General features: G+C 38.3%; 1 protein-coding gene across 11 annotated transcripts in view; it reads right to left on the bottom strand.

Annotated features, from left to right (window-relative positions):
* The window catches only part of MAP7 (microtubule associated protein 7), a 97,110-nt gene that overhangs the window by 24,167 nt on the left and 49,865 nt on the right, over positions 1-23,078 (bottom strand). For 4 of the 11 annotated variants that reach the window (XM_088053068.1, XM_088053067.1, XM_088053066.1 and 1 more), the window contains exons 2-8: positions 22,514-22,582; positions 17,769-17,846; positions 11,554-11,717; positions 10,654-10,765; positions 9,677-9,763; positions 7,207-7,317; positions 1,438-1,551 (exon numbers count right to left, since the gene is read on the bottom strand). In XM_088053068.1, coding sequence (XP_087909194.1) covers positions 1,438-1,551; positions 7,207-7,317; positions 9,677-9,763; positions 10,654-10,765; positions 11,554-11,717; positions 17,769-17,846; positions 22,514-22,582 — 735 coding nt within the window. The remainder of the gene's footprint in view (positions 1-1,437; positions 1,552-7,206; positions 7,318-9,676; positions 9,764-10,653; positions 10,766-11,553; positions 11,718-17,768; positions 17,847-22,513; positions 22,583-23,078) is intronic. The other 7 variants (XM_088053069.1, XM_005518471.2, XM_088053073.1 and 4 more) reach the window with 5 other exon arrangements.

Raw genomic sequence — 23,078 nt, forward strand, 5'->3', positions numbered from 1 at the left:
AATTTATTTTTACAGCCAAAAGGCAGGGTAACTTTCAAGGGAATAATGGCAGGCTGGGATGAGTGGAATGCTCAGAGCACAGCTGTGAGCCCTTGCCATCACCTGATCATTAATCTCCAGGAAGCATCCTGTATGAAGGGGCTGAAGTTATAGCTCCTAGAGAATAATACCTGGAAAACAATGAGCAGATGGATTGTTCTTCTGGTGGTATAGTTCCAGTTAGCAAAGGGAAGGAATTTCAAGGAACTGCCTAATCAGTCTTTCCTGCTACTTGTAGCCTTTCTCAACGTTCCACTCAGTTTAGAGTTGGTTGTGCGGTATAAACAAGAGCAGTCCCAAAAAACTGCATGCTTGCTCCAGGAACCACTTACATGATGTGTTCTCAACTATTCCCTAATGAAGAGCTGAATGTCCAATATCCTTCTTGGTAGGTGATATTAAATATTAATTGTACAAGTTATTGGTTTTGAAGAGTAAAAAAGAATTCTGTGCTTATTGATTCTACTATTTGCAGACTATCGTCCACATTTTTGCTCCTACAGCACTACCCCCGTGAAAACGTACCACAGCCTAATTAGTTATAAGAGTTCTTAAGTGAAAGCTTCTTTAAAAGTAATCTTAGCAGATCTCTGTTCCTTCTTACCTTCTATGTTCTTTAATTAGAATAAAAATCCTGTCCACAACAGACAAGAAAGACTTGCCTAGACTTACAATAATATATTGCTGCACATGCTGAGGCTATAATGGTAAAGTTCCCAGTGGATGATTATAAAACATCCTATGAAAAAAGAAGATGCACCTGTCACCTGCCTAAAATACATGATAAGCAAGTATGCCCTGGTTGTATTTGGAATACAGTTCTGCCTGGGCCTTCAATTACCACCTAGCAATATCATCACATTTCTGCGCATTTATTTTCCCTCTGTAAGTGCTATCAGGGACCTGTTCTGGGGTTGGCACACAGCTTTACAATTATTATAACCTCACTAAACCTGCACATTTAACTTCACAGGTATTAAATGCACAGTAGCCAGGGCCTATTTTTTTAAAAGTCTAACTCTCTCCATGTGGGAAGTGTGGCAGGGGCTGAAACTCCTTTGCAGCAAGCAGCTCAGAGCTTTAGCAGTGGATGTGCTAAATCAGCTCTTTCAAACAAGGTGTGCATTTGCTTAAACAGCCATGGTCAGCGTGATGTTGTTGCCCTGCATGTTTTGTATTCATTTATTGCATTAATGAAGAGGCAAAAGTAAGAAAGAGGCATAGCAAACAACTACAGAGAAGCTTTCATGCTGTCATGCACACTAATCACGGACATTCAAGTTCATTCTGGGATGCTACCATAGATTTCACAATTAGATCAATGACTTTACAACATCCGGCAAGGAATCTGAAAAAATAAATGTCTGAGACGTGAAGCCTCTGTTCTTATAGGATTACCTGCATCTCCAGACAATGCAGCTGTGCTTTTACTCCGAGCCAGGAATGAGTGTGTGGGCGTCAGGAGCCTGCTAACGATGCTGCTCTCCCATGGACTGAGCTGGAGACGGCGAGCTGAACGTGCACCATACAAGCAAGATGTTAGATCGAAGACCTCACATATAACCACATGCTGCAGAGTGTTAGTACTGTTTCCTCACTATTGCATACCATGAAAATCTTGAAACTGTCCACAATAGTTCGGTGGTTTGCGTTTTATTATTACTTCTTTTTAGCAGAAAAATTCCTATAGAAATATGTACATAGCAACATTTAATTTATGTTACTGCCTGTGGCATTACAGCAAATTGTTACCAAATGAACACTAATATTTTGCACATCTGCCACATTCCATATTAGGAATGACAGGATAATTTCTCTACTAGAAGGACAGTTGCCACTCCTAAATATAGACTTCAACGTTTTGTGCCCCAAAGTCTTCCTACACAAAGGATATGTAGTCTTCCAGTTGCACTAAAACACCTTCTAAAGTTTACCAGCCTACCTAGAAAAACCAGAAAAGGTTGCTTACTGCTATAGAGAGAATTTTGTCAATTTTGTCAATGAGGTTTTATCAAAGTATTGCAAAAGGGTACTGCACTTCAACTGCAGATACCAAGTTCAGCAGCTACAGTTGTGTCAGTAATAGGTGAAGTCACAGAAAACATTTTGATCATCAATTCTCTGTCCAAAGATCCTGCTAATGATCACTTTCCAGGCAGAACAGTAAAAAGAATAAACTTTTCAAAGAGTTGCTCTGTTTTTAAAACGCACTACATGTTGACCTGGCTGCAATTGCACTGGTACTTTGCTTTTCCCAGTGTTGCCTAATGCAAGCATAGCTTGTCAATAGAATCCTTTTATCTTGTAAAGTTGTTGTTTTTTTGTTTTTTTTTAAATACTAACTAAACATTTATCATGGTGAAGTATTAACCAGAAGAATCCTGTAAGTTACTTTCTGTATTGAATTGGGTACTTCCTTGATATTCCAATACAACAAATTGCTTTATAATTTGTTGTATAATTGCATCACAAGTTAAAACATTCAACTACTTCCCAAAGTAGTTCATTATAGTAAGCTTACACTATAGCAATAATCTTGATATTGCAAGCAAAATCAGGTCTTCTTACATCTCAGCATTCATTTGCCTTAGTTTAATGTTTGCAGCAACAAAAGTGTAGCTTGAATTTATGAGGCTCAATCTCTGTAACATTCACTGAAGTGACTTGCTGTAACAAACTTGACATTCATTTGCATTTTTAAAGGAAGAGAGCCATCACTTCTAATAAACGTAAACTCTGAATCTGTCTTTAATCTACTCTTTGCTGAGCCCCATGAAAAGAGAGGCTGATCTCAATCTCTTCCTACGAAAATATAATTGCTTAATCTGCCCTCAGAGCTATTTTGCACTTCTCATATTGCTCCCTTAAATTCCACTGATGCAATAAGGGGCATTACTATAGAAGTACAAGACTCTCAAACACAGCAGGCTCTTTTCATAACCGTCCTTTTACACAATGTACTATTGCCAGAGCTTTCTCTGATTAATGATTCCATTCTGCAATGGTAGAGATCATAGAGACACACAAAATACCCTACAGAGACCTCCATTACAGCACACACATTATCATTAAGCTTGCAGTTTAACAATGAAGAAATCACAGAGATACCATTAAACTGGATGCAGTAATGGTAAAGACTTTGCTTCCTTCCATCTCCAGGCACCATGCTTGATGTGATCACTGTTTAAAGCTACTGTTGCAAGACAACAGATTCTTTTTTATAGTCTCAGGCTTTAGTAGGTGAGGCTCACAGGTATGATTCTGGATGAGTTTGGAGAACTCTAGTTGGAGAACTTAATTTAACATAAAGATCACACAACTTCAGAAGGCAATCCCTGATATTTTAGGCCAGTAAACCAGTACTATATATACACCATCCATTTCTTGGAGTTTATCTTTACGTAAGTAAATATCACAATGTAAATATGGCCCTTACATCACATATAACCCCCCAGAGATGAAGTAATCTCTAGACGACACAGCTAAGGGACTGATGATTTACAATACCAATGTCTCACCTGCCACGTCTTGCATGTCCCTTGCCCTAAAGATTAGTATGGTTTAATTATCTTTGGCCCTAACTCAGGGGAGCTTGTATCCACATCTCCTACTGGAAGCAATCATGTGTCCACAGCATCCAACTGAAGCACTGGGACAGCATGTGGGAGTGAGCTAGCTGATATGCACAACAGCGGACTAAAACCAAAAACTTTCTTCTCCATATAAGCAATAGGTCTGGTCCAGAGATGTCAAAATAGCTTCAGCCAGAACCTTGGAGCGAAGTCTCCCTGACTCTCTACAATGGGTTTAGATCAGAGTTTTAGATGCACCTTGGCTTTGTGGGCCAGGGTCATCACATACTGAATTTCCCAAATGCACAGCTCCCTGAAAGCATCACACTCCATGCATTCAATATGCATTTTAACAGATTAGTGCACCACTCACCTAGAACAGACAAACTTTCGCCCACTGGGTTCCAACTACATGAGTATTGATACCTAAATGCATTGATTAGCTTCAGTTTGGTTCAAACCACACTGGAGCAAAACTGAGTACCAAAGAAAGAACATCCCAAAATAATAAGATCAACTTTAAGACAATGAGGTCAGCTTTTTTTTTTCGTGCTCTTTTTGTTTTTTATGCCTCAGGGTGACGTTTTCAAGATTTAGTCTTTCAAACCATCTGACAGACAAGGGGAAGCAGTATTTTTTGTTCTCATCCCTCTAAGGGCAATTTCACAGAATTATAGAATGGTTTGGGTTGCAAGGGACTTGAAAGATCACCTAGTTCCAACCTTCCTCTCATGGGCAGGGACACCTTCCATTAGACCAGGCTCCTCAAAGCCCCATCCAGCTAGACCCTGGCTATCCACAATTTCTATGGGCAACCTGTTCCACCTGCCTCCACCAACCTATCTCACCAGCCTCAGAGTGAAGATTTGCTTCCTAATATCCAATCTAAACCTTTCTGTATGAAGCAATTACCTCTTGGTCTTATTACAACATGTCCTTTTAAAAAGTCCTTCCTCAGTTCTCTTGGAGGACCCTTTTGCTGTAAAGTCTCCCTGGAGCCTTCTCTTCAGTCTGAGCAAGCCCAACTCTCTCAGACACAAGCAGGTTATTTTTAACAGATTAAAGATCTTCATAATCTTCCTTGTAGCTAAAAACCACACAAAAGTTGCAGGGAGCTGGCAAAAGTAAATTCATTACAATCATCTATATTTGTCTTCAGGATATACAACCAGAATACTGGAAAGTTGTCTTAGCAGCAGCAGAATAATTTGCAAGTAAGCAAACAGTAGCATTTGATTAGTTGTAGGAACAGATGGGAGGCAGGGATTTAACAGGCCTTCTGATGAGCACCACAAAGGAGGCTCTCATTGAAAAATGTGGTGTTTGCTTATACACGTACACGATATGGTGTGTAAATGGGGGAAACTGCTCTTTCAACAGGAAACAATACTGGAACCCCTGAATGTCTTCTATAATGGTTGCAGAAAACAGTGATGCAGTGATTGAGACGATCATCTGCTTGAAAGAAAAATCACTGCAGAGAAGTGGAGGAAAGCAACTAGGATGCAAGTTTTGCAAAACTTAAAGTATGTAACTCACACCTCATGAAAAGTATTATCCCCTTGCTAAGGTCATAAAGAGTACAACTGCCAAAATCTATTGGTCAACAGCAGATTTCTCCAGTTGAACATGTGTTCATGTTTTGTTACAGTTTCAACTATTCACTAACTACAGTAACATAAAAGCATAATGAGAAACCTGTACTAGCTGCCCAGTTGTACAGCTGTGATAAAGAGCTATATAGCAACACACTGTTTGAAATGGCATTAATCAGTCTTTTAGCCAATTAGTTAATGAAAACTTTTGTCTTCTGCTGCACCAAAAAAAAAAAAAAAAAAAAAAAATTGAAAAAAATTGTCCTTCAAATGATAAAAACGTGCTGCACAACAGATGACAAGTTCATGCTGACAACTATAAGCCACTTAGTAGGTAAGCTTATCATCCTTATCTCCAGCTTGCTGTTTTGCAGGTAGGAGTCTGTATTACAGACAAAGTGTGATTGGGTGCCCTCTGGAAGGTGAAATGGGGAGCAGGCAGTTACAGCCTTGCTTTAAGCACCTGCCTTAAGAGGCTGAGGCCATTGGAGAGACTCGTGGCACTTCTCCAGATACATGGCTCAATTAGATTCAGGTATCTGACTTTGCATGAGAAAAAGCATTTATAGCATTTGGATTTACTTTCTGTCTTGAAGTCTGCAAAAGTCACAATAGACTCCTAAAGGGTTCTGTGCTGTTTTAGTAAAAATGCCAAGCAAAGAATGCCTCAACATTTTGACATACAGCCATCACATCCATATTCATTTTCTTTCCCTACCACTGGACTACCTAGTATGCAATTTAACTTCTCCTGAACTTGAAATGGGTGGCAGAAGGAAAAACACTGTGTTGCAGTCCATAGGAGACTATCTTTCTTCCTTAATGCCTGCTTCTGTTCACCTGCCCACATCACCAAGATCCTTCCTAAAAAAAGCATCCCCTGGCAAAAAAAGCAACCATTTGAAAGACAATATACACACCTGAAAAGCTAGTAAAGATAAAACTGACTGGATTCCAACACTCAGAGCAAGAAATGACTGGTGTTTAGGAATAATTAATTCCAAATATACTACTGTATTTTTCACAAGTTACCAGCCTGTACAACTAGGTTAGCCCACTAGGATGAACATGGCTCATCAAATCAAGGAGATACTCAAGTTCACACAAATGTGGAACTTAGTTAAGACACAAATAATGACATCGACCAGACAACACAACAAAAAGTCCATTAAAAAATTGTTTTTTAAGACAATTTTATGGATGGAAATGAGACAGAACTCATTCTCAGTAGAGGACAAAAAAAATCCCTACCAAGTACTTTGTTGTAAAGCTCTTTGCACAAGTTACACAAGAGACATTTTTTAATAAAACTTTTAAGCTCAATGCTTCAATCTCATAAGTCCTCAGAACAGAGGCAGCAATTCAGCTATGTTAATTTTTAAAATCTTGATGGTTTATCATTTTTCAGACTTGTAAACACCAAAAATGTACACTGAAATGAAGCAATCTTTGAGAAATAACTGGACACAAAAAGTCAGTAAACAGACAATATGAAAAACACCCACACCTCTTCCATAAAAATAACCAGAAATTGTCATAAAATAACCAGAAATTGTAATAAAGTAACTGCTCGAAAGCTTCATGCAATATGTTCTTAGACATTCAAGAACTACTAAAAAAAGAAAGGAGAACAAAATAATGACAAAATGGTCTAACACAAATAAAAGGTCACACATGATTGCATGCACTGTGGAGTGATGTATTCTTTCAATAGTTGTACCTCATTTACTAAAAACCTGACAGAAGCACTGCTTTTATCACTTGCTAAAGCAGAATTGTTTAGGTAAGTTTTCTTGTATTAAAGAACAAGAATTATTTGTTCTCACAGGAAAAAATGTTCAACCATTTATTTACTTGTCACATTTGAAGTCTTTCCACTACCATTCAGATAAGTACAGAAAATGACTTCAGGAGCTTTTTTTTTATGTGCAAAGTAATACATCAGTATAGAACATTCTTTCTTGCTGCTCTTTTAATGCCTTTTTTCTTCAAAACTGTACCTCTGTCTGGAGAATTTAGTAATGTTGCAGATGAGGAGGAGAGCCGCTTGTTTATGACTGGATCAACATGTTTCGAAAGGTTCATTGTTGAAACAGACCGCCTGTCTCGATCTAAAACAAATGGAGATAATGCTAATTGACAGCCCGCATGCAATAGTGCAAGTTCCTAGCTCACTAGTGGGAGGAGGAAAACAGGACTAGGTCACTCCTGCTCTACCACAAGAACTTCCAGAGTAGAATGGATTTATCAGCAGACGTTGTACAGGTGACTCAAAGACTGGGCACAACATAGTTTAAGCTTCAAGTGTGTAAAATATTCTGTTCATTATCACTCAATGGGTTGCAATCTAAAGACTTTCAATATTGTCAGAAAATCTTTGCTCACGACTCATAACAGAAAGCTTCAGGGAAGGACCAAGATGCTTGGAAACTAAAAGCTATTCACTAAAAAAAACACCCTGGCATCTGAATCAAAGGTGACTGGGCACTGTTACTAGGCAGATGGTCAATAATACCATGCTGAAAGTTTAAGGGAAGACTAGTGCACAGAGGAAGTGAGGGTAAGCACAAAAGAAATTAAAATATTAAGTTTAAAATCCCACAGTTGTAAGTGCTAAACCACCCACCGTAGAGTTATTTTCAGCATGCTGAGAATGAAGTTGTAGTGAGTCAATCCAACTCTGCACACACCTTAGCAGATTACAAAAAATCAGCCTCTGCAGAAAGTACTTGTAATGCACCTACTTGGCATACATAACATGAAAAATTTATCATCTGATTTTAGTTTCTCTACATTTCAGAGCAGTATTACATCATTCGCACAACTGCTGCAGTCAGCCTCTGCGCCCTGCTGAGGGGGTGATGGTTACTTCAAGAACAGAGACTGCACACACCTTGTGCATATGTGTGTCAAAGGAAGTTTGCTGTGTCCTTCCTTTCCTCTCTCAAAAATAAACAAAACAACAACCCCAAACAAAAAGAGCTCCACACTCCATGCATTGACTACACATTCCCCATTACAAATTTTCATCTGAAAATCTGACATCCAAAAGACGCTGTGAGAATCAATTCTGCTTTTGCTTATGTTTTGGCATGTACTGAACCCCAGCACTACTCAGCAAAGCACTCAACCATGCTGAAATGCAATGAGGCTTGAGCATATGCCTAACTGCTCTGCTGATTCATATTCTATGTGTGAAAAAATGTGACTGTACACTGTTTTCAAAGCAGATACAAACTCAGAACAATGACAGCATTAAGGATACTGCTGCTGAAATATTATTTGCCATTGTTTATTTATGACAAGTGTATTAACAGTGTATTCACCTGTTCTGTCCCAATAGATTAAATTATACTCCCTGTGTACAAAAAATTTAATAGAGCATATGAAAAGTACCTTAACTCTCCCCAGATCTATGAACCAAATAGGATTCACTATAACTGGCTGGACTGAAGAAAGATTCTTCCTACCCCTCGTGATTAGTTGCAAACTTTAATGTTGGAATGACTTGGTGAGGGCAGAGAACTGGCGGACTGGACACTGGCAGGTGAATAAAACTCTGAAATGGGTTTTAAAAAGGAGAAATCCAAATGTTATAACTAAGAACAAGACCTCTGTAGTCTGGCAAGATGATCCCAAATTGATCTATGGGGTAAACTAGAGAATGCCCTGTTCAAGTCGCTACTGGAGACAGGGTGCTCAGGCTTCCTGAGAACAGAACGATATTTGTGGGAATGGGATGGGGATTTTGATCTCATATCTAATCTTCCACTGAGAGACAACACAACATCAGTACAGGTTTCTACACCTGGCAGAAAGGATGTACTGCATAAACTGGCTTTCTGAAGATGACAAACGACAATATTGAAAATCACCTCTGCTGTTAGGCATGACAACATTTCTTGTGTCAATGAACCTTATTTAAATGAATGACATCCAGCATAAGGATTTGCATACAAGTGTTGGCAGTACGAATCCTCAAAATGTAGAATAGGCCAAATGCAATCCATTGCCTGGGAAATTGCTGCTTTCTTTATCCAAAAGAAAAAAAACAAAAAAGAAACAACAAAAAAAAAAAGGAATTAAAATACCCATGAGCAATGAAACAGCCAAAGGCAGCTGGTTATGTGTCTGTGTTCATGTGCAAAATAATTGTAAATCCTACGTGCAGTATGCCAAAAAGGTTTCAGAAAATAACAAAATATTCAAATTTGCTCTCCTTGAATTCCAGTAGATAGAATATTATGCTTCATTTCAGTGAATTGTGCCAAATCTTTCGAGTCAGCCAGCAGTAACTCTCCACCATAAAAATAAATAATAATGAAATATCTGGTACTAACAACAGTTCTAATCTATCAGCATGGTGTTAAGCATGCATTGCAACTACATGAGGGTGGTTTAGTTACTGATGATCTCACTTCCTGAGAACTAGCTATGGGTAAAGGAATAACAAAACACAGCATTATGTACCAGGTTTTCTAGCACCACCCAGAGATTTGAAGTGGTGCTCCAGGCCTGCTAAATCGAGAAAGGTGAATGATGATTCAAAAAAATAACCTAGGGACAGAATGCAAGACAATGATTTTTCACAGAAAATCAAATAAAAATCAAATAAGTTATACAAAGTTAAGCAAAAAAGTAACCTTTTATGAAAAATAACTGTTTATTGAATTTATATATGACAAAGATTTCAGACCATTCTTTTCCAACTTTTTTTTCCCCTCCCCTGATGAGAGGTTAGACACATTGAAATTAGAATAGGAAGAAAAGAACTATATAGATCACTTTCTGTTCAAAGAAGTAAAAGAAAAGTTCTCTTTTGGGGGGCTTGACTCACATTGAACAGGGCATATACACATTAATGACTGGCAAATTAAGCTGAAGAAGATAATTGAGGAAAAAAGCATATAGCTAAAATCCACTTAATTTTCCAACCTTTAAGTCTCTTTAGGGGAAGAAAAGGTACTTATATTTCTCCAAATTTCAGTCCAAGGCACAGACTGCTTATTACAAAGAACGATTTTCCTTCCTTGTGTCTACTTTAACCTCAGTATTTGGTCATTTCCACCAGACCTGCTTTTAGAGGCACACAGCTAGCATTTGCCACAGTAGCTCGTATCACAAGATTGACACAGCACAAGCACACCCACATATACACACAGGAACAACAGCAAAGCAGCAGAAGCCAGAAGCTGTAGCAAGGTAGGAATAGAATAAATCAACTCCAGAAACAAGCTGTAACTTCTCTTCAGAATTCTTTCTGCTTTGTTACCTCTTTGCTACACGAGAATGTCACAAACATGCCGCTGCTAGCAATAATAGGACCAAGAGCAAAGAATTCAAACTAACATACACTGAATCATCCTGCCTTTCAGAAGAAGAAAAGTAAACTCCAGTTGACTGGTGGGGAAGGGAAAGTGCCGAGCAAAGCAAGCCTCCCTCTTTACCTGCGTTGTTAATGCGGTTGTGTAGTGCTCCTCCCCAGGACCACCTGTTTTGCCTTTGTTTTGGCTTCTGGCTTCTTTCAATTGTGCGACGTACAACAGCTTCATGTCGTTCCTTGAGTACAACAGGACAATACATTTGGATACTACCAGATTTTTAACTTTATTTTCTCATCAAACCCTGCTACCCTCCATCCACATGGACAAAAACAAGTAGGTGTCTTACAGTTGTGTTTAAGCTTATGTGCTGCCTACTATGACATGCAGACCAGAACAAAATTAAGTAGCAAGTAAGCCATAAATAAGTTAGAATGTTAACTTAAAATTTGAAAAGGTAAATTTTAATTTTTAATTAAAAATTAAAGTTAATTGGCCCTGCCTCTACACAAACACATCCTAGCGCTATGTCCCATCTACTAAATACTAGAAGAGTGGGAGAGATAGGAAACAAAACACCTACAAGGATTAGGTGACTTACATAGGCTTACACTGCACATACTTCCCAATTCAACTGAGATAAATCAGCCAAGACCATATTTCATTACACATTCATTTTTGAAAAGGTTTTCTTTTCTTTTCAACTTGTATTTAACTGCCCTTAAACTGAATGGCTAAGAATTAAAAATAACCATACAAACCTGACCCAATTTGTTTTTCTGCATGAATTTCAGCAGTGCCATACAAAGTAATCCAGGCATGCTCAACTCCACTGCATTTGAGTCAGAATAACAGAAAACAGAAGCCATACCTGTGCAAGTAAGGCTTAAAATCCTTCCACACACTCTGTATTCTGACTGTGGCTCATGCTCCATTCTTTACATCAGCTCTTGGAGAAAAAGGTTAATAGTACTGCATCTTATGGCAACAGAAGTTGAAAAGTGTTACCAGGACATTTGTTCTTACTTTATCTTCCTCTAGTTTCTGCCTTCGCTTTTCCTCTACGGCAGCTCGCCTTCTCTCTTCCTTTAGTCTCTGCTCTTCTAGTTTCTTTCTGCGTTCCTCTAGGTGTTTTTCATAATGTTGCCGTGCTCTCTCTTCTCGTTCTAGCCAGACGGATTCTCTTGCAGCTATGAGAAAAATGATAAATAGAAGTATTAACTTGATTTTCGCAATGAAATCTTTATTACATTTTGAATAACCAAGGTAAATGGAAAACCTTTTGAACTCTCTTCAGGCACACATAATATCCTTAACTCTCCTCATGTATTAAAATATACCCTGACCACACACTGATTTAATTTAATCTTAATTTACTTATTATGACTTACTAACAGTTATTTGAGCATACAGTTTCTTCACAGAAGAAAGGATTTTTTGCTAGTTTATAATGGCTAAATACTGAAGTCAGATGTACGTGAACAAACTTCTGTTATACAAACAATGATAATTCTCTGTACTATTTTACTGAAAAAAAGATAATAAAAAGAAATTATAATAAAACATACAACATATAATAAAATATATTAATATAAATAAAAATATAATAAAAATATCACAACTTTCACCTTTATTGATTGATACAGATCTCTTATGATAGAAGCAGCTGGGATGACAATTCTAGCACCTGGACCAACAGAAGGAAGGAACTTACCCACCAAATACTAAAGGTAAACATTAATATGCCACATAATTCCACTTATGCACAGCTTCAAATGACATGTTTCAGAAGAACTAATCAAGAAGACCAATTTTCCTTCCTATCAGGGTCTGAATTTTCATGAATTTTGCAGAATGCAGGCTCAGACTGCAGTCCACATGAAACCATTGATATGATGAAACCGTTTCACCTGCATGCTGAAAGTCTCAATTCCATAGGAACAATTACATTAAAGCTGGAAAGTACAAACAAAAGTCACAGCCCAATCCATTTTCGATTCCATTCCTTAGTACAATCAATACATTTCAACACAGCCATGTGATAGAAGGATGCAAAATTAGAGCATAAAAACAAGATTTAGAAATTGAGCCCTAGACATGCTGTTAAATACCTTCTGCTTGTTTGCAAACTAGTAATGCTGGATTAGATTACAAAGCAACATAATTAAAGCTGTGTTTCTGACACTTCTCAAATGAGTAACAGAGCAAGAGAAAACAAGGTCCATCAAGAAAGAGACAGTCCAATATTAAGAGACACATCAGACTTGAAACCAATTAATTTTACACTGGAATTAACTAATGTAGTGTGGAAGATGTTAGCTACAAACCATGAATGTTTCTTGTTAGGAAATAATTTTTGTTGTTTCTTTCCTCAACCAACCCCCCCCCCCCCAACTTTGCAGGGGTTTTAGGCTGTGAGGGAAGGAGGAGCATGCCCTAAGTGTCAAAGCCTTTATTTTCTGTTTATCAATGTGAAACAAAGAATGTGCCCCCAGATTTTCTGTCCCTGCTTCTGTCTCTTCACTTCAGTCCTATTTCTTCTGGTTTACTGCCTACAGAAAGGCAGGTCAGTCTAGCACCATGCTTTCTCAGTCTGCCTTTTGAACCCACCTCAGATGGACAGCTTACCTGAGCCAAAATCCTACAGATTTTGTCACACTTTCCAGTCTTTATCTTTTCTGACTTTACAGCACTGACCTCAGCAAGGGCTTTCTCCTCTGACCGCTCTTTCACCTTTGCTCACTGCCAGCTCTGCACTGAGGCTGGGATTGCCCCTTGCTGCATTAGCAGTAAAATGGATCGGTGATGCTTTAACCATACCTAAAAATGGGACATTACACAGAAGTGGCTGACTGAACGAATTAGAAGGTGAACTTCAGAGCTGTAATTAAAGGTGAAGTTAATGTGAGATTCTCTAAGGCGACCTTTCCCCAGTAACCATGTTCTGAGGGACATTTATCACGGAAATTTTTCAACTAGTCTTCCTAAAAACTGTTTTCTTGTCTTATAAACCCTTTTAACATTCAAATTCTCCAAGGAGATCCCAAAATTATTCATATGCTAGGGTCAATGATTTCTAGATTCTATGGAGCTTTTTTCTGTTGGATAAAGTTCTGCCCCCAAGCACCAGGAAAGAAAATAGACCAGAAGGAATTTACTCACAGAAAAAAATTGTAATTTTCATTAATGTTATTAATTTGCCAATGATCACTTTCAAATGGGAGAGGACTCTGTATGATAATGTGATCTTTAAAATGCTATTTCAGTGCTGATGCATTGTAAGTATTAAGAGTTTAATGAATTTAGCCAACTTGAAACTCAGACATATTCTAAGAACTAAGATTAATCACTCTTCGTTTAAGGAAGTGTGCTAAGTCAAAAAGCAGTATTACCATCTTTTGTTCCCAACACCAGAAACTAAATGAATCATGTGTCCTTGTCAGGATCATAATTCTGATTTAAAAAAGATCAGTCTTCAAGCAGGATTAGTGTAGATAAAACATGCACAGAAGTGAGACTTAAAACAGTGTTCTCAAGGATCAGGGACCAAGATACTGATAAGTAATAAAAAGGAAATTCTTCGTTTTTTGGTAAGTCACTGCCTAAGGCTACCAGAATGAAACCCATTTTAAAATCCCAGTTATTTTCCCTGTTCAAATCAAAAATCAAAAACACACTTTGATTTTTCCAGTGAGGGAGGATCTGGTCTATGTTCTGGAACCAAAGACTAACTGGCATGGAACAACTTTCACCTCTACTACTAAATTTCTACCCTCCAAAATGGTGACAACACCTAATCAGTACATGCAGAAAAGCCCATGGACCTTCCCAGCCAATTCCCAAACCTTGTCTGGGAAGCAGTAAGCAGACAGCTAGTTGGATGGAGCCAACACCCTGCCAGGATCCATTATAACAGCTTTAGAGCAGGAATAATTAAGTTTTAGCACCAGGGAATGCTCTTCAGCGCTGCTAATTTGGCAGTACAGATACAATCAGTACGGCAGATAAGGGTAAAGACTGCATGATGAAAAAGCAGCAGTTTTAAGTAATGTTTTTCAGTTTGACCAGGCCATCTACCATGGTTGCCTTCATTAACAAGTGAGTTCCAACATGTCTGTGTCTCAGCAGCCAGTGCCAGAACACAGCTGCTCAGCCTGACACATGTAAAGTGCCAAACTGGAGCCAGAGTGTGACAGTTCCCTTCTCTCTGGCCTCTGGGAACAGACCCACTTGACAGCTGTCACCTTCACCTACCACTGCCTCTCTTGGGATTTCTGTCTTGCACAGTCCAAGAGGGTTGGTCTCACATAGAGAGATCTGCTATCTGTATTTTAAAGGACAGATATTAACTTTTACATGTAAGTGCTGTGGGAAAGAGCACTAGTGGGAAGAGCACAAAAATGAAAACATGGATACTAAAGAGACAATTACAAGCATTACATAGAAAGTCCAGTAAGATCACCCTAATAATCCTTTAAAGGTCTGAATATGCATATTGACAACACACACATGACCAAATGGTCAAGAAAATAAAAAAAATTGAAGCAAAAAGTCTCCCCTGAAATAGATACAACTTTAGTCATGCAAAATGAACTGTACAGAAAAAAGTCAAAGAATTCATATTTTTTAATTGTTGGGATGGCATTTCAAAAGCAATGCCTTTCCTACAGTGAAGGAACTGAAACAACCATTCCTTCTTGATGGTGTGATCTGCTGTTTGTGTCCCTGTATCTTCTGTGTTATCTAAAGAAGGGTCCAAAACAAAACATGTATATACTAAAGGTGATAGGGGCATTTTTGTAGAAGCTTCTTTAATCTTTTCAATTAGGTGGCTCAACACGATCCTCAGGAAATAGCAGATACCAACAGACCCAGCACATATATGCTATACACATCCAGACAACAAAAATTACAGCATTTTCTACTCTCTAAACTCTCATTAAAAACAAGACTTAGACACCCAAATGTGCTAAGTAGGATAAGACTGCTAAAATACTATTTCCAGGCGCAAGCAAATCTGCGAGAGTTCAGAGCACACACCGACCCCACTTTACCACAGTAAAGCCAAATCTATCACAGCACAGTGGAAATAGAAAAAAAACTTGAGAGTAAAAAAAAAAAAAAGGGGGAGAAGAAAAATGGTCTTAAATGAACTCTCCTTTAACATCAGAATATTGCCCAATGAAGAAACATAATCCTTATTAAACTGGTACTCCGCATGTTCTTAACAGAAGGGTCAAACAACTTAATTTTCGTGGAAAGACTAATAACATGACCTCCAGGAGTTCAAGTTGCTGAAAGTACAACACAAAATTACTACCAGCTCTATACCTAAAGAATTGAACACTGTCCTTTCCTTTCTTTAAGAGCAAAGAATAATTTTACTTGAGGTAGGACTGAAATTCTCAACTTCTGTTTAAATAGAAGTTTTTGCTAAACCTAACAGATCCCCTGAATCAAAAAGAAAGGAATTAAGTTTAAATCCAACCTAATTCTATTGAAAAAAAAAATTCCCTCCTTCAGTTCTTTACTGTTGCATGGCTGATGTCCCAGTATTAACAAAATCCAACTTTAATTTTTAGCAAGACACATTTATGTAACAATATTATACAACTTAATGGTTAAGAGAGACAGCTTAGGAATTTCTCTACTGTGGTTCACACCACATGAGTGACTGATCATCTAGGTTCTGCACTGAAAAAAAGAGAAAATAAAGTTGTATGCTGTTGTAAAAATCATTGCTTTGCTGTACTGGAAAACAAATCTCAAGAGATAGCTCCCAAATCATAGCAGACAAACATACAGATGAAAGTAAAATGTGACTTTCAATTTTCTTGTTAGTTCTAAATCATTCTTCAAGCATGAACACACAGTACTCTCAGTACAACAAAGGGACTGCAGAACTCTCCCACTTGGAAATGAAGGATTCCACATCAACTTATAAAAACTCCTGATGTTGCTTTTAAAACACATCACACAAAATGACACATTTCTTCTCAACATTAGTCATGTCCTTCTGGTAACAAATACTCATTTATCAATAGCAAGAAAAATCAGAGTTGAGCAAATTCAGGGGAAGCATCTCTCTCTGCATTTGAGTACAGCACTGTTATTGTACAAGGATGAAACCTGAGAAAAAAAAACAAATTCAAGACATGGAACCATCATCTGTAAAAAATTAATTAAAATGGGCCAGTAACATCCATTTTCTCTGAAATCTGAAGAAACTAAGCCTACACATACCATCAACTTCAACTCAAGGAGCAGCTTTTCAGGGATTATCAAACATCCTGTCATGTTACCCCCTTGAGCAAGCCAAAACTGAAGCTTTCCTTTTCCCCTCCAAAACAATCCTAGTGATTCATACATGGCTGCAGCAATGTTATAAGGTGCTGTAAAGAAGGGAGGATATAAATGCTGTCAAGACCTAGATGACAATTAATCATGGCTCTTCAGGTTAGAAAAAGCAGCATAATTCTGGCTGGAATTATAGTTCAATAAACTTTCAGAAGTTAGAAATGGGAAATAAAGAACTTCTGTTTTTCAAGCTCTAAGAACAACTCGGCATTGAAAGATATCAGAGTAAACATACAGGAAAGAGGAAATACTTGTATTTCCCAACCTCACAATTACCACAGAACTTTGTGGCAGTCAAACATATAAAGATTGTTCAGAAAGACGCCAATCTGGCTTCACATAATTCTTAATTCTCTCCCCACCATATACAGTACACTGCCCATCAGTAGTCACTTGTTAAGCAGCCTTCACTAGTTACTTCAACTGTGCCATACACATGCAGGCACGGGTGATGTAAGATACTGAGCACACCTATTTGACACCTACTAAAGGTTTGATCTAAAAAAGGTACCCCAAGTTTACATTAAAAAAATTCAAACAATACATTGGCAACATATTCTTCAATTCTATTTTATGGTGTTCAGCATTTTAATCTTAATTGGTAATATGTTCTAAAACTTCAAAATTCCATTTACATCAGCGAAGCTCTCTTGCATGATTTCAGAATAAAACCTACTTTCATTCACATTCATAGAACAGGTGAGAGATATAGTACTGATGAACTAAAAGATCTACTTTAAAGATATGGTAGCGTATCTAAAATGGCACTATTGCATATCTAGAACTATCATTTTGCTGGCTGCCCCTAAAAGTAAACTGGCAAGAACAGTGCATGCAAACCACAGTCCATTAAAAACAAACAAACAAAAATCAGAGGGCCTTACCTAGCTGTTTTTCTCGCTCTTCTCTCCGTTCTCTGGCAAGACGTTGCCTGTCATCAACCTTTAGTACTGTTGGATGATCTACAAATGGAGAAAGAGGAATATTAGGCACATAGCATAGAATCAAATACCACCAAACCCAAACTTTTGGGAAAATAGCTGTTAAAGAACTCTGATCTGTCAAAATAGATTATGTTTTCAAAAATCCATCTTATTTTAAAAAACCCAGAAAACTGATCATTAGAACGCATTCTTATTTTTTAAGATGCAAAAGACTAAGATGTAACTGTGAATACCCAGCAAGGCTACTGCTTGTGAAAGCCCAGGAAGAAGCTTTATTTTGTTTCCAAGCCTGAAATAACAACTGCTAGAGAGCATTCTGAAAAAATACTGTTTATTATTCCATAAAATCTCTCCAAAATGCATCCACGGGAAAGTCTATTATAATCAAGCATTGTCTTCCCCTTGATACTGCCTCAGAACAACCAATAAGCCCTATAGCATGACACAAGAACCTCAGCACCCAGGCAAAACACACTGGATCAAAACACTGGTGTCGCTGAGTAGTTCTAAAGTAGTTCTGGCTGAGCCTCTGGAAACAGCATGATATTGATTTCAAAACATGTTTCTGTGCACATATGTTAAAAACTCTGGCAAATATATTAAAGGCAGTGAGGCATCACATGCATGGACTGGTATAACGTGTCAAGTAAGATCAGAGCTTTAACTATTCTTGTAAATTAAAATTTAACTACATGAGTACTTCACAGCCATCTGCAATTGGATCACAGCAGTAAGACTGAGGATAATATGGAAGACCTGTGTCAGAGCCCAGGTTTGACTTTAAAATTCAGGTTTGGTTGGAAAACATCACTTGCTCAATGATGGTTCTGGAAGACAGCAAAGTGCTGAACAGCTAGCATCCGACTTCCAGTCTCAGCAATGGAGCTCTTCCAGACAAAGGGAACAAAATCCAAGTTAGCAATTCATCTCAGCATGCTGCCAAAACTAATTTCCTACTCAGCCTGTTCTGTTAAACCTGGAAAGCTCTTAATTTTATGCTTTTTTTTCAGTAGCACTGAAAAGGTCTGCTTTGCATAAGAACACAATAAATAAAAAACCCACAGAAAAATAAAAAAGATTTCTGGGTATAAATAAATGGTCTGATTTAGTTTAGTATTGAGGGGAACTCAGTTTTTAAGTGTTTTAAGATAAAGAACTACCTAGAATACTGTCATTGTGAAAGCTCACAGGACAGCAGAGCCTTTTCACTAACATGTAAGCAGCTTGTAAAAACATGTTGAGACAGCCTACTCGTGTACAGGCTGCATACCTATGAAAAAGTTATTAGCAAACTTTTGGGTCCTAAATCTGAGGGTAAATATATTTGCAAAATAAGTCCCTGAAGTGAGGCTGTGCTAGACTAATTTTGAATAGTTATTTGAATTAGGTTAAAAAAAATAATAATAATGTGCATTTCATCCTCCAACAGAGGATTCTGCATAAGCATGACAGGATTTCTTGGGTGAACCAGCTCACCAACAGCTATGTACACTTTAATTACTCTTGAACTCTAGTCAGTGAAAAACTATTATCTCAACAACTGTCAGACTAGAGCCCCAGTTAAGAGTGTTAATAGCAAGGCAAAGTAACAGCTGCGAGGAGAAAACCCATTGCAGAGCTGGCAGGGAGAACCTTCAAACACGACAGCCCCAATGAAAGGCGCAACAAGCGAAAAAGTCACCAGCAAAGACAAAGGTAATCCATCAGCCAGTTACAGGTCAGAGAACTTTCATGTTGGCTGACTAGCTCACAGTGCTGCCATTCACAACACTATGCTCAGCCAGGCCATGGCAGAGATTTGCCCACTGCACGGTGTACATCTGCACTTGGCTGATGTTCAGCAGCGCGCTGACTCACACGCAGCCCCTTTAGCACACAGACACAGGTCAAAAGGGTAATAATATTCCTTCCCTCTGGTGACTGGCACACAAGATTCACAAAACATGAATTTCTGTGGCGTGAGTAATTAGTGCTTGCAGAATAATGCACATTTTCCCTGGAAAACAAGGATTCCCTTCAAGGGCTGTCAGCAGAGTCAATGTAACATTGAGTTGACAGAAAATGATGAGACACTGAGGGAAAATGTAAAAACCTGCTTCTTTCAGAACATCCTTCCAGTTGGTTTTTTTTTTCCCTTTCTTGAGAAGAGAGATTTCCCTATTGGGGAGAGGCAACAACTCTTCAAAGAGGCAGGAGGGTTACATGGACAGGCAAACTGAAAAGGTCTCCCTTAAGAATTCCTAATTATAAGCAATGGAAGGAATAAAATAAATTTTTTAAGTTGCCCTCTGCCACTCTGTTCGAAGATATCAAATTATTTTTTCCATATCACACACCTGATAGTGTTCACACAAGAACAGCCCCTCTCCCAGCACCCCAGGATGTTAGAACAATCCTAAAGAATTCACATTAAGTTGCAGGCTATGCAGAGTGTGCGTCTTCAGTAACAAGCGATTTTGCATATATTTGGGATCACAAAGAGCTAAATCAATATTAGCACAAAGATGAGGGTAACACCTTTGTAGCAGACCATCATTGCATTTGCTCTGCTAGAAGCTGGAGCACATATTATGGGTGTAAGTCTTACACTGATAATTAAAATGTCTTCTCTAGAGTCTTCAAAATGATCCTTCATAGTTTGGCTACAACCCCAAGCTCCAACATTTGCATTGATTTCAGATGTTCTGCTGGCACCCCCAGAGCAGAGCATCAATAGCTTCAAACTGTGGCAAAACAAGAAACAACACTGGGACTGCTCCCCATTTTATTTCTCATGCCCCTGTTCTTTAAAAATCCACCAGGCAAATACCTGGGGGATTGACATTTCTTCTCATTCAGTAGGAACACCAGGACAAACAAATGAAGTTCCTTGTACTCTCTTCTGCTCATATTTGTCATCAGAACATAAGCTTTAAGCTACTGTGAAAGGAAGTGGGAAACATGTCAGCTACAACGAATCCTGCAAGAATTTCTCATTTTATAGAGAAATAATTGCCAACTGGGCATATGCAAAGCCTAAGAGACAACACTCCAGGAAGGCCCACATGCTACTTTGGAAGTTGCAGTCTGGTTATGCTGCAATATGTGGGAACTCTCACGCAACAACCTACTTCCTTTCACTTATGTAACAGGCATGGAATTAAGCATTTGTATGATAGGGATATTTGGAGAATAAACAAGACATAGCTCTACACAGGATAAATTAATTTTGTACCTGCTGCTGGAAATTAAGCCTCTAAATTGCATATAAAAACAGTATATGTCCATATATTTAGAACATTTAGTGCGTGTTCAGAATTCATTTTAATAAGTTAATGGTTAATTTTGAAATCTTGGAAGTTGTGAACAGTATTTTGCAGAAATTCAGCACTGAAACATCAACAGCTTTTTGTCCCTAATGATGGTAACAATAGGAAGAAACAAGTTTTAAAGTCTTCTATAGAACTAAGACTCTACAAACTCTTAAGTAAAATTGATATTTGTAGAAATTAAGTTCCTAAATTAACAATTGTCATATATACTTTGTAAATGTGACCAGTTTTTATGGCTCATGCTATCAGCTCCACTCTGCCTTCCCTCGCTCCAGCCCTACGAATTTTGGATTCCTTTCTACACACTAGCATAAATGAAGGGAACATTGGAACAGCTAGGACATGCTCCTGAGCAATGAAAACTGGATTAGACTATTGCAGAATAAAGCAAGCACTGAACACTGTCCAACACAAAGAGTTGTGGAAAGAGGTAATATAACCTCTATTTTCTCCTCCTTTTCCCACTGCCCATCTGACTGAGAGCAGCTGTGATTGCTGTGCTTTGTGGAGGACCCAGAGTGCCTGGCAGAGAAGGCATGGGGTGATCTGAACGCAGACAGTGCTGGGGTTCCTTCCCTCTGGGGACGCAGACCAAAGGCACCCCGTTTGGGGATAGGGAAGTGTCTGCCAGTACAAAACATCCCTGAGCTGCAAAGCTGTCAAGGATTTGGAAAGGGGGATGATGTTACAGTGGGCACAGTCCTCAGCAACACAAGCACCTCTGCTTTCCCAGGCATCTAAGCAAAATCACTATTAACTGCACAGTTTAATCTGGGGTACCTGAATTGCAACACAAGCAGATTTTAGATATCTAAGTCCTGTTCCGGATCTTGGTCTAAGCACGCAAGTGGAACAGACCCATGACACCAAGGACTTCATTAAGCTTTTTAGTACATACATTTTCAACTGTGTAAGTGAATTAAATCCACACAATGTACCCATGAGGTGTGGTGAAGCAATGAGAAACATCTGCCCACTGTATAGAGCGTGTTAGAGAATATGGCATGCTTTGTAGTGAGGAAACGCCTGAATTGAGGCACATTTATATAAAGCTGCAAATCTTTACCTACAGCACGTAATTCCTGTTCAAGCACAGATGCAAATACAGTGGCTTCTGTATTGTCTTTTCTCACTTCCCAACCCTCATTCCTAAGCTATTCTAAAATATAAGTAGATTTTTCCAGTTTTGCTTCTTTGCAAACAATCACATATTCCAGCCTATCTAAACATGAACAACCACTGATATCAGTTTTGTCTGAAACAGTAAGTGAGGTACAAAAGCAACAAACTTTAGTAGTTCCTGTGGTAACAGCTGTTTTCCATACACCATTGAGGCAAACAGCCTTAAAACATGGAGCATGTGGAATAGTGTACCTGGTTTAGTTCCAGCGTTGCTTTGTCCTGAAGTGACTTTCTTATCTTGCGTTTCAGAACCTTCAGTTGCTAAAATAAAGAAAAGAAGGTATTAAATAACCATTTCACTTAGTAATAGGTCACTCACCTTCTTACAATGAAACTTAATTATTGCTGGACTCTCTTTAAAATCAGAGTGTTCCAAGATTTCACCTTAATGCCATTCTACATCATTTTGCATAGAAAAAAACCCCAAATACTACATAGAAAGTATTTAAGCCACAATACAAGTTCCCAATTCAAGTTGAGGAGAGAGCCACAAGATTTCATTTTAACAGTGTGTTTTAATAAGACTTATAAGACGACTTGCAGAACCCAGGTTTCTCAAAGTATGGTACAAGATACTGGTAAAAACTTCTTTACAAATTACTAACACACCCATAATGCAGGACTGAAGAGAAGACTATTAATGACCCAAATGAAATCTACCCAAGGAGACATTCTGATTATTTGCAACAGACTTTTGATCAGGCCCTACCAACATAGAACAAGATCTAATTCTGGAGCTCTGAATGCCCTTTCAACA

The sequence above is a fragment of the Pseudopodoces humilis genome, chromosome 3 (assembly GCF_049639895.1).
Source record: "Pseudopodoces humilis isolate 2021_Gansu_Grassland_sample_001 chromosome 3, ASM4963989v1, whole genome shotgun sequence".
Lineage (NCBI taxonomy): Eukaryota > Metazoa > Chordata > Aves > Passeriformes > Paridae > Pseudopodoces > Pseudopodoces humilis.